The 12,676-nt window shown below is 42.1% G+C and overlaps 1 protein-coding gene across 5 annotated transcripts in view; it reads left to right on the top strand.

Moving 5' to 3' along the window:
* Positions 1-12,676, top strand: part of PCMTD1 (protein-L-isoaspartate (D-aspartate) O-methyltransferase domain containing 1) — a 67,814-nt gene that overhangs the window by 27,915 nt on the left and 27,223 nt on the right. For 3 of the 5 annotated variants that reach the window (XM_047842977.1, XM_047842979.1, XM_047842978.1), the window contains one exon: positions 3,329-3,759. The exons of the other annotated variants lie outside the window; for them this stretch is intronic. In XM_047842977.1, the coding sequence (XP_047698933.1) occupies positions 3,453-3,759 (307 nt within the window). In that variant the 5' untranslated portion in view covers positions 3,329-3,452. The remainder of the gene's footprint in view (positions 1-3,328; positions 3,760-12,676) is intronic. 5 annotated transcript variants of the gene reach the window in all.

Raw genomic sequence — 12,676 nt, 5'->3', positions numbered from 1 at the left:
AGCCTTAGGGCATACCACTGAAAACCTGTGCAACTGTATAACCAGGTTACTGACAAAGACAGACAAAGATAATAGCAATCCTCGTAAGATTTCTAGCATAGCTAAATCTACTGGGATTTGCACCTGGCATCACAGTCCTTCAGTCTTTCCCAGCCTTAAACCCCAGGGTTCATCTTCGTTTTGAAATTTAGGCCCTAGAAGACAGTTTGCTTATGGATATAATTTTATTTTCATATGTATATTTTCATCAGAATTTTAAAATCTGAACCTGGATATAGCCTTAATCTATATGTTGTTTTAATTCAGGGACAGTGTCTTATCATTTTTTTTCATCTGCATTCACAGCTTCCCCAGACCACTTGAAGTAACTGTGACAGCATCTACCTTAGAAGCAGGTCCTCTGTAACTTCAGCTTTTTGCTGAAAGTTTTCTTAAGTTGCTAAGGTGTCTCTGTAATGTGCATAAGCTTGTACCTTGCTGTCACTTCAAAGCATGAACATGCAGACCACCACGACTGTTATCTGCACATCCTTACCTTACATATTGTTTAAGGAAACATGATGCATTACGGTGATTGCTCCTCTTATTCCAGAAAACCTTTCCTGATCACCTCCCTCCTGGATACCCTACAGCTTTGTGTTCAGATGTGTTTCTTTCTCATCAGACCAGAGTGTCCTGGAAGTCTGGTTCAGGTCTTGCGCTGCTCCTCCTTGACAAGGTGATGTGTTTCCCAACTTTCCAAGTACCTGCTCTCCGGTCTCTTGCAGTAGATCAGAAACACAGATTGCACTGCACTCTCTGAAATGGAAGTGTAATTCTCCTGCGCTTGTTAATCTCCCTTCCTTGTTAATACCTGCGGCTGACTCGGCTGCATCAAGTAGATGTTCTTAAATTAAATTCAGCTCATGGGTTTGCAGGAACTCAGGCTCCTTCTGAAGCTGCGTAAAACTTTTCCTTCATTCATTTGTCAATGAGAAGGACCAAAGTATGATCGGATTCTCAAAAGGATCCAGGCTTAAAAAAAAAAAAAAATCACTGGCCGACGGGATAAAGGTTTTAAGGTGATCGAAAGTACCCAGCTGCGTGTAGTTTCTTAAAAGGGTCATCTACTCTGTCACTTTAATACCAGCCATTTCCTCAGCCTTTGATTCCCTTAGTCCTTTAACTGTGTTACCCAGTCTGTGCCTTCTTGAGAAAGCTCTCCTGGGTTCCTGGATCCACTTTCCTTTGGGCTCCTGTAGCAGCAGTCACATGCATTGCAGTGTCCCAGCCAGGCCTTTACAGATTGTTTCTACTTGAAAGTGGGCAAGGGATTGCCTTCCTCATAGGCTTAGCGTAGCTTTTAAGGAGACCATGTGTTTTAACGAAAACACTGAGTACGGTACAGGGCCGGTCAGCAAATGGGAACAGTTCTTACCGGTTTGATTCTTCCTCTTGCCTTTCTCACCACGAGTGAGCACTTCTGTGTAGTGAAGTCAACATTTGTTTCTTTGCTGTGATAAGTTGGGGCAGGTTAGAGTCCAGAAGGACCTGAGAAGGATTGGGTCACTCCTTAGCCCTGGAAGCAAAGGGAAGGGGAATAGTTTTTCAAACTAGTAAAATACAGCACTTCGAGGAGAGCCATCAAATGTCTTCAGAGTCAGAATTAGGCTTCATAAAGTCCTGCGGTAGGTGCCACGCTGGGACTGATGAGCGGAGCCACTTTTTCTTCCAACCCGGGAAGGCATTCACTCTGAGTACCCGGTGAAAAGTTCGCCTACGCCTAGAGGCCGTGTCGTGAAAAACAAAACGAAACAAATCTCTAAATGCTCGAATTTTGCTCAGCGAGTTAAGATGCTTGGGTTAGAAAGGGATGCCCAAACTAAGACCTGTGGAAGGAGGAGCACGTTGACGTCTCCAGCTGCACCGTGTGCTGCCAAGTCGGCTCATTGAGGATGGTGCTGTAAGCCCGTGTGTTTTTCCAGTTACTTCTCTTTGGGGTTGTGGGGGCATTGGAGCCAGCCAAGTCACTTGTTGAAGTGAGTTTCCATAAGTTAAATAGTGTGACATGAGTTCACAGTATTTCCTCTGCTCAGAGAGTTTAAGGAGATCACAGGAAAAGACAAAAGAGGACACAGACAGACAGTGGGGACAGGGCCTGGTGAGGAAGCTGTCCCTGGACTATTGGGACAGTTCAGTGAAGAAGTCTGAGAACCCTGAGGAAGCTCGAGGCCTCTGTTGCTCTTGTACTCAAAAGTCAAGAGTGAGGGTACAGCCCTGCCAGGGCCGGCTGTCAAAACTCTTTCGTTTTTGGCTATGGGCATTTCATTTCTCACTTTCCCTCCCGTGACTTATTAATTCAGAAATTAGTTGTTATGTGAAATTCATTTATTAACCGTGGTTGAATCAAAGATTAAATTGTGTATCATGATGATGTGTTAAAATTCTTAGTTTATCAAGTTGCACTTATGTTTTCATTTGAAGATGCTGAAATTTTTAGTTGAAGTTTATTGTACCTGTGTGTAACATGTTCTGGTGCTTATGCTATTAAAGTTTTTAATAAAATTTGTGGTCTCCTTATTTATCACCACAGGGTTTACCAAATAAAACACTTGAACACACATATGTTTGTGTGTGGGTGTGTGTATTTTAAACATGTGGGAGTTTGTTTTAAAGTGGGTTTGTTTTGGTTTGTTTTTGTATTCAGTGTTTGGGTAATTATGTTGCTTTGTGTTAACATTTTGAATTTATGTGGTGCACTTAAGATTTTTAGCATTTAGGTGGTAGTGGATTTTTAAATTTAGGAAGTTTTAAGTCAGTGAAGTAATTCACGCATGTTAAACTAGACTCACCATACTCCGAAGGCTGCCTGCCTTAATGATTAAGAGCATGGTTTCTGGAGTCGGAAAGACCTGGAACTGTGTCCCAGAATTGTCGCTTTCTAGAACAGCTCTGTTCAGTGTGGCAGCTACTGGCCGCAGGTAGCTGTTAAGCACTTGAAGTGTGGCTGGGGTGCCTGACTGATTTTTACATTGTATTTAATTTTACTTAATTTAGGTCTAAATAGCCACCTGTGACTAATGGCTACCCTATTTGGCCTTTCAGTATGAGGTGACTTAACTCTTCAGTGTCCAAGATTTGCCACAGGTACCGAAGAGATCGAACTTAAGCTACCTTTTGTGGTTGTTATATGAATAGACAATAATCTTGAGGAACTTAACCCTATGTCTGGAACAAAATATATCCTTGAAAAATGGTAGTTATGATGACTATTATATATTTACTAAACTGGAATTACTTTCCTTTGAGCATTAATTTAAACCTGTTTATTTTTATTCTTCCCTTTCAGGATTAATTTATTTTTGGAAATCAAGTGCAATATTAAAGGGAAAGCAAACCACACTCCATTATTGGAAGCCATTTCTGCTAATTTTATTACATTTTAAAATTTATGATTTGATTTGAATACTATCATGGGAGGAGCTGTGAGTGCTGGGGAAGATAATGATGACTTAATTGATAACTTAAAAGAAGCTCAGTATATCCGCACTGAAAGAGTGGAGCAAGCCTTCAGAGCGATTGATCGCGGAGATTACTATTTGGAAGGCTACCGAGACAATGCGTACAAAGACTTAGCCTGGAAGCATGGCAACATACACTTGTCAGCACCTTGCATTTATTCTGAAGTTATGGAAGCGTTGAAACTTCAACCAGGATTGTCTTTTCTTAACCTGGGAAGTGGAACCGGATATTTAAGTACAATGGTGGGCTTAATTTTAGGTAATTTTATTTTTGTGAAATTTTATTTTAAAAAGTAAGCTGAGTTTGTATAACTGTTTATGATTTCCAGGGTTTGTAAATTTGTGTACCTTTGAATGTATATACTCAATAGAGTAGTTCTCCTCCTTACTTGAGTGTGGAAACACAAGGCAGTAGCAGTCTTTTCTTCCTCTCAGCCCTGACCCTGAGAGGCAGCATGTGCATTTCGTCCTAGACTGAAGAAGTCTTCGGAAGTGTTTTTCAGCCCCCGGTCATCGTCTGTGTTCAATATTGGACAGCTGGTAGGCAGAGAGCTCAGGAGTCTCGTGTAATCTATTTCAGGTGAAGGGCTGGGATTGGCGGCTGGCGTAGAGTTTCGTGGTCCTCTGTGTCCCATTTTAAAGGGAAGGGTGCCAGGTTTCTGATAGAGACACAGGAGTGGGTGTAGAGGGGGTGTAGAGTACATACATGGCACTGGTGAGGCAAAGGAAGGGATTGGAGAAAGAAGGTACGTGTCAGTAAGCTTGCGGAGGACGTGCTGTCTGTTCCGTCAGGCATTGTTCGCGGTGTAAGTATATAGCAGCGATCCAAAGGAGCAGATCTCTGCCTTCGGGAAGCTGGCTGGGTGGTGGTGAAAGCACTTTACGTAGAGTACCTCATTTAATGATCCTAATTGTCCTGTGATGTACGTACCATTAGGATCCTGCGTATAAAGGTGAGTAAACTGAGGCACAGAGAGGTTGACTGACTTGCCTCAAGTCACATGGCTGTGAAGTGACACCTGGGAAAGACGGAATGTGGGTCGAAAAAGCACGGATGGAGGAAAATATGCTCTGAGACATGATGTCGATGGAAACGGCCATCATTTTCACCAAGTGCCGCTGCGTGACAAACGTTGAGGTAGAACACCAAGGCCCGTCACGTGGACTCTTGCCCTGGAGTTCACAGACTGATGAGAGTGGAGAGACTTGAAAATCGGCAGTTTTCATCAGTGTGATACATGCTATCGTTGAGGCGTGTGCTCAAGTTGTAGTGATGAGACGGTGATTTAAAATCCGTTCTGAAGTGATGGAGAACCAGGGAAGGATTTTGAGCGGAGAGACGAGTTGCTCTCGTAGGGGGAGTCTGTGTCTCAGGGCGGGGGACAGTCCTAGCTTGTCCCTGTTGTCCTCGCATCAGTGCTTATGATGCCCTTTTCTTTCCTGAACTGTCCTAGTTTGGGCAGCCAATTATGTAGTCCCATTAAATGACTTGAAAGGCATTTTCAGGCCTGAAATTCTCCTTTCTTACACACTGACTGGCTCCTTACTTTCTCTTCTAGTCCTGGAACCCGCAATCCAGCTCATAAAAAAACAACCGAGTCAGTTCGTGATACATGATACAATCTAATAAATAAAACATCCTGTTTCGTCCCACAACTGATGAGTATGTTTTTGGTACGGGATGGTATGTTAAAAAATGGTGGCAAATTATTAATTTTTACCAACAAAGAAGTTTAGCAGCTTACATTTAAAATTGGTATCCCTGCCCTTCCTGAGACAGGAACTTCTCAGCAGGTTGGGGACCCCAGACATCGATTAACTTTTGAAAAAGGTCCGGTCTCTAGGGTTTGAGACTGTCTCCAAATCAAAGGAAATTAGTCGAGGGAGTACGGACAGCTTTTAAGAAACGGGAGTTGCCTTTTTGAAACCGTGCATTTTTTGGCCAGCTCTGGCAGCTTTAGGCTGGAGTCTAGGCCTCACAGCCTGTCTGGCCAGTTTCAGAGCACCTGTTACCCTCTCTTCCACTTCTCTAGCCCTGTCAGCTGGCTCCTGCTGACGGAGGTCAGTCGTAGCGCAAGGGCTGGGGGGAAGGCGGGTCATAACTAGTTAGCAACCTTGCTAGCAGTGAGATTGCCCTCTTGAACTCTACTCAGTCTCCTCTCCAAGAGATTCATTTCCTGTGGCCAGATAGGTGCATCTGTAGGCTGACCTCAAGCTTTATTGTGTCTTGAATGTCTACATCCATACCAGAGTGCAGTGTGGAGAAACAGACCCCCGTGTAAGTGATCCACGGTGCACTAGATGTTTTCCTCCTGTTACAAGGCTCCAGGGTGTCATGGTCTTTAGTTACATGTGTGACGATGGTTACTGGACGTTATGCCAGGATTTATCTGTGTCTGACAGAGTGAAGGCCGAGATAAAGTTCTTCATGTTTTGATGTGGAATAGTCCTTTGGTGAGGAAGATAAAAGCACTCTAAAGAAGGAAAGGCAGAAAGCAGAGTCTGTAAAACAATGATTACAGCTCATAAACCTTGGATTGGTCTAGCTTCTGAGGAAGCCTAATCTTTTTACCCCTGCCTCTCCGTTTTTGGTTTGCTTTGTGAGTGCTTTAAGCCAGGACAATGGAACTAAAGAAAGTTGCTTCTACGTGCCCTGTCATTAACCCGAGCATGGTGAGTCGGATTTGGGTCCATTGCTTCACAGTGACCTTATTACCAGAAGCTCTGTCCTTATTAAGTAACTAACCTCATGGCTCTAAGCCATGCTTCTCTCCCGGTCACAAGATGAGGGTGACAGGTGCTCACCATAGGCAGTGGTTCTCCTCCGAGGACACACCGAGCTTGATCTGGAGGAATCCTGGCTGACGCCCGGAGAGTGCGGTGCCTGTGGTTTGGTAAATACAGATGAGAAAAATGCTCATTGAGGAATGTCCACCGCCACTCCAGAAGCACACCTGTAGCACGTAGGCTACAATCTTGCGAGAGCTTTTGTTCGGTGAGAGGAAGTTAGGTTTACTTAATATCGGGAAATTTCTCGTGGCTGAAGCCGTTGTTCGTAAGTGGAATGTGTTTTTGCTCCAGACCTGGAGAACGGATCACTCCGACTCCTAATGTGCCTCATTTAGACAACTTATTTCACATTAAAGATGAATTCTTATTCCCCTGGCTTTTCCTTAAGTCTTCTGAGAACTAAAGACTGACACAAAGAATCAAGTACTGATTCCTCCTCTCAGTGCTGTCTTTTTCATACCTGTGGAATCCCATTGAAAAGCAGGGTGCAAGAAAAGGGCTCCCAAGTCCTCAGTTTCCCAGAGTTGAGTTATAACTATCAGATCTATGAAGGCAAATCGATCTTACCATCTTTCTAATTCAGGTGGGGGTGGTTCTCCATTGCGATCCTTTTTGCTTAGGTATTCCCTCCAATTTTCTTACATAACCCACGATGTAAAAGTTATAGCTTTCTTATGAAACTTAAAGTATCGGGGTTCATCCAACTTAATGGTTTCCTTGCCTAGTTCCTGAGTTAATAGAAATGACTGCAGAAACTGCCAGAATCATTCCAATACTATGTTTGCCACTACCTCAGCTTACAGTACTACTTCTTAAAGGTAAAACAGTTGGCAAGCTTATGTGCTGAACAGGCAACTTCCTGCCCACACTGTATCGCCCAGTTGCTGATGAGTTAGGCTCCGTGTTGCTGTCACGTCTCTGTACTCTTTTTCTGTTTACCGGAGGACACTGAATGGTCCTCCTTCAACTGCCGGGAGATTGCTTTGACTTGAGATGCTCCAGTATTAGCTTTCATTTTAGCCCCCTTCCCTCTTTAATGAGGTATGATTTACATTACCCCATTTTAAGCGTGCAGTGAGTTTTAGTAAATTTGCAGTTATGCAAACATTATCATAGTCCAATTTGAGAATACTTCTGTCACCCCCAAACATCCCCCATTCCCAGTTGAATCCACTTCCTGTCCCCACCCCAGCCCCTGGCAACCATTCGTCTACATTGTTTCTATAGATTGTCTTTTCTGTACATTTCACATAGGTAGAATTATACAACATATGGTCTTTTGTGTATGTTTTTTTCACTTGTCCTTATGTTTTCAAGGCTGTAGCATGTATTAGTACCTCATTCCTCTTTTATGGTTGAATAATACGTTATTACATGGGCATACCACATTTGTCCATTCACCACTTAATGGACATTTGGGTTACCATTTTTTAGCTATTAGGATCGATACTGTCATGAACATTCACATGGTGCAGATCTTTGGGCATCTGTTTTCATTTCTCTTGAGTGGATTCCTAGAAGTGGAATTGCTGGGCTCTATGGTAAATTTGTTTAACATCTAAGGAAATTGTCAAAGTGTTTTCTAGAAAAGTGGCTGCACCATTTTCTATTCCCACAATGTACGAGGCTCTGGTTTCTTCACTTCCTTCCTTACTGATGCTTGTGTGGTGTTTTGTTTTCTTTTTGTAATAGTATCATAGTAGGTATAAACTGGTATCTCACTGTGGTTTTAACTTGTACTTCTGTAGTGACAAATGATGTGGAGGAGAATCTACTCCTGTGTTTTTTTAGTCATACCCATGTTTTTAGTTAAATGTCTTCAAATCTTTTCCCCATTTTTTAATTAAGCTGTTGGGTGTTCTTATTGATGTCTAAGTGTTCTTTATACATTTTGCATACAAACGCCTTATCAGAAATACGGTCTTCAAATATTTTTTCATGCTCTTTTAAGTACCTCTTTTAGGAATCTATTTTGGCTCACTTTAAGCCAGAGATGAATCAGGGAAATCCAGAGTGGTCTTCAGCCCCCACCCCCCATTCTTTTTGATAAGACAAAACACATTCTGCAGGTTCTTAGTGTTTGCTTTAGAATATATTTTGTACGAAACCAAACCTCAGTTATTCCTCTATCCACCCCATCCCCCCACCCCTTTTTGTGTGAGGATTGGTTTTTTTTCTTTTTCTTTTTCTTTTTTTTTTTTCTTTTTAGGAGTTACAAAGGCTCTTGGTATGTGCCTTATTTTGGGCTCCGAGCAGATCTGTTTTGAAAAGAACCAGTTATTTCATTTAGGCTACTCATATTTTCTGAATTCAGTAAAACTCATCGCTGTTTGAACTGTTCCTTCTTTGTCCCAGTTAGGCTTCTGTGCATCCTCTGCCCACATACCCCGTCTTGAGTTGCCATCACTAGTCTATACTTCAGGGCTCTTCCCCGTTTTCACTTATGGTTGTGGAGTGGAAGTCATTACTAATCTCAACCATCTTTCATTTTTACTCCCTCTAAAAATCAATACCCACGTGATTTTGTGTTTATGGACTATTACTGCTAATTATTATAGGGCAACAAATAGTAATACAAACATCAAATATTAGGAAACTACAGGTTTTAGAAATTTTACAAAGTTTTCACAGTAATTTCTGGTTATATTTCCTCATACTGTTCTTCAGAGTTCCAAGGCAGTCCCCTTGGTGTGAAAAATCTTAGGTTGTTGTTGCACATCTTGAGTTTGTATTTATCTTCAGGATGAACTCTCCCCAACTCAGATTGTCTTTGTTGTACAGTTAGTTGCTCCCTATTGTTTGTGAATTTGCTACTTAAAATTTATTTGTAACTCTCAGATCAGTACTTGGTGGCTTTTGAGGTCATTTGTGCACGAGAGCAGAGGCGTGAACACTTTGGGTCACTCTGCATGTTCCTCGCTGGGGTGGACGGGGACAGCTGTGCCTTCTTGTCACAGCTGGCTTTTAGAGGAGCCTAGCAGATGAAGACAGAAGGGGACAGTGCAGCACAAGCAGCTCCTCTGGTTCTGGAGCCCGTGTTTGGCCCCTCCTGGGATGCTCTCGGGCAAACATCTCTTAATAGTTTGGAAGCTCGTTTTCTCTTTTGTAAAATAAAGCGAACAAGCAGATTGAGTTTTTAGGTTTTAAGATTATTATGTGTTTGAGGTACGTGTGTGTGTGTGTGTACGTGTCTCCCCTACTAGAGTGGTTCGGCACTTGGTAATTCGGTGTTTGCTGAACTTTATAGAACATAAACTACCGTAAGTTAGGAGTGTCGACCCTGTGTTTCGGAAGATTACTTAAGCTTTCCGAGTTTGTCTCTTTATGTGTAAAGTAACTTGTGAAGATCTCACAGTGTAGGAGCTGGTGCCTATTCCCTTCCTCTCCTCATAACAGTTCTCCCTGAGCGGACTTGGTCGGTTGGACTGAGCACGTAGATGAGAGCCAGAGACTGGCTTGAGTCAGCAGGGCTACTTGGCCTGCTGGAGTTCCTGATCCCTTCTAGAACCTGTCTTAACAGTCTCTTGGAGTGTGGCTTCTGCAGGGGTCGGCTCAGCTACCCTCCCACACCTTTGGCATTCAAAGATTCTTTCCCTGGATTTCAAGTCTCTTTCCACTGCCTTTGTGAACACTTTTCGTCCTGTTAGGGAGGCTGATTTGGCTTTGGCTAGCGAAGGGTGAAGGGTGGATCTTTTCTTCTGTCTTCAGGTAACATCTATGTACAGAGGATTCACCAGTTTCTAGCACCAAGGCCTGGCCTGTCTCCTGAACCGGGGACGCTCTTGATCTTCCGGGCTGGGCCAACACACTGGATGCTGAATATGTGGTGCTTACCCCCCGTCTCTTCAGTGTGCACAAGATTCTGGAAGTGTAGCCTGTTTCCGGCTCGGGTCACCGTCTCTTAGTCTGTTCCACACGAGGCAAACAGTTCACGTTTTCTTCTTCCTGTTGTTGCTCATTCTGCTGAGAGGTAGCTTTTTATTTTCTACCCCAAATTCTTCCAGGTGGAAACCTGGACATCAGACTCTCTTCACTCTTTCATCAGTTTTTGTGGAATGGGTAACATACTGGTAGGGTTAAAAAATTCCCAACGAATCGAAAGGTATACTCGAAAAGGTTTTCCATTTCTCTCCATTTTGGCTAGTTGGCGGGTCCCCACTTCAAGAATAACTTCATAGAGTTGGGGACACCTCTACTTTTGCATGATACTCACATGATTATACGGATAATAGCTGACTTGAAGTCATAATCTCCTTCGGTACATGAAGGAAAGTATGTATTGCATTTTAGAAGATTCCCATCATAGCTAACGTTAACAGACTTCTTTTGAATGGAACGTACTTCCCTCAGTCTTCCTTGGAGTGCCTCATTCTGTGGTGGTAACAGATAAAATAGATTTGCCGTATACTTAGTGACTTTTGCCAGTATACTTGATATTTAAATTTAGACATGAAAAATACACATTTTAGGTTTTGTGTACATCATTTGCTTCGGTCCGAGTTGTGAACCTTTTAAGTTTGGGAGCGTAGGTACATTTTTGTACTTTTTTATTCCTTCAAAGGTGTTTGTTATATTCAACACTGTGGTGGCTGCTGAGGATCCAGCAGAAAACGAGACCCATCCTGTACACTTGAAGTTGTGCTTCTCATTTCTGAACTAGCAATAGAAGCATTGCTGTCAGTTTCACCGGCCCATTCTTCATTTAGTTCACTGTTTGTTGTGTGAAGTGGTCACCATGCTGGCCCCAGTGTATCTTCAGGTATTTCACAAATATGCAGTGCAGTGAAAGAGCTGCTGAAAATCGCTTCCAGGGGAAATGGTTGCATTGAAAAGAATTTGGATCAAGTGTAAAGCTGTTTAAATTAACTTTGAAAACTGTTTTTTGTAGGTGAGCACGTTTTATTCTCAGTTGATTGAATTTACTCTGGTAGAAACCTAATCTCTATTTTAATGTTCCACCGTAGATGTGTGAGATAGTCATAAGTTGCTGTGAACATACTAGACTTGAGTGTATTCTTAGCCTGCTGGGTGGAAACATGTAAATGATCTGATTGTGACGTCTGGTTTTGGACATGTAGTTTACTTAAGGGCTCGGATCTATTTTCTGTAACTGTTTAAGCCAACATGTTCAGATTTTGTGTAAACGTACATCTAAAATTCAAGCGTAATAAAGAAAAATAGCACTTAGAAATCCGCCGTCAGCTGAGAGGAGCTCGAGGGACTGGAGCTGGAACTTTCTGGAAAATTTTCAAGATTTGCTTCATGAAGCCTTTCCTAAACCTACAGAGCAGAGAACCAAGTCTAGTCTAGTCTTAGGTAGATCCAGCTAGCTTCAGAATGGTTATGTGAATGTGGCAGGACTCCGTAAACATTTGACCCTGTTTTTCTTTAACGTGCTCTTTTTGTACAAAAATGTACGGAAAAGCATAAGAAATTGTTACCTTAAGTGGCAATATATGAGATCAGTTTCTTTGTATCTAGTTAATTACTTAATCTTTTGCGGATTGCTTTTACTTCCCTGTCCTTTATGTGCCTTTGCACCATTTATGCCTCTTTGTTATACCCCAAGATGTTTACAGAGAGAATGAAACCTATTCTCTTACCTGTTACTGTCTCTGAATTCTTACAAAGTTGCTTGTAATTCTTCCCCCAATGCTTTATTTTATACAACTAAAATTAGTGATAAAATATCATTGGAACTTACTAAAAAATGTTTTTACATTATATGTTTTAGTTGTTATTGAGAAACTTTATACTAGTTTCATAGAACTCAAATAACTGATTCACCTGCTCCCTCTTGTGGTAAATACTTAGTTTTATCCAACATGCTTTTACTGGTAACACTTTACCAATGAGAATAGAGATTTGGATAGTCCAAAGAGATTTTAAAAATCAGGAGGATGTGGCTAGTGTGCTCAGCCTGGACTGTGTTTAAGGTTATCTGTAGGGCCTAGGCCACACCCTGAGAGATTCCCTTGGTCTGTCTGGGGTGGGAACCAAGCATTTACAGTTTAATTTTTTTTTTTTTTTAATTTTTTAAAAATGTTCACTTATTTTTGAGGGAGAGAAAGAGTGTGAACGGGGGAGGAGCAGAGATACAGACTCCGAAGCGGGCTCCAGGCTCAGAGCTATCAGCACAGAGCCCGATGCAGGGCTCGAACTCACAAACCATGAGATCATGACCTGAGCCCAAGTCGGACACTCAACCGACTGAGCCACCCAGGAGCCCCTAGGTTTTCCTAATCGCTATTTGTCTTAATTAAACTTTGATTTCTGTGTATATTTCTATTTTTTCTTCAATGTTTAGCTATTAGAGATAATGGTCAACTGTTAGTACTTTTATTTTTTTAATATGTAATACAAAAAAATGAAACTGTTAGCATTTA

This window comes from Prionailurus viverrinus, chromosome F2 (genome assembly GCF_022837055.1).
Source record: "Prionailurus viverrinus isolate Anna chromosome F2, UM_Priviv_1.0, whole genome shotgun sequence".
NCBI classification, from domain to species: domain Eukaryota; kingdom Metazoa; phylum Chordata; class Mammalia; order Carnivora; family Felidae; genus Prionailurus; species Prionailurus viverrinus.
Note: the sequence above shows the minus strand (reverse complement) of the source record. Positions and strands in the feature narration are given on the sequence as shown.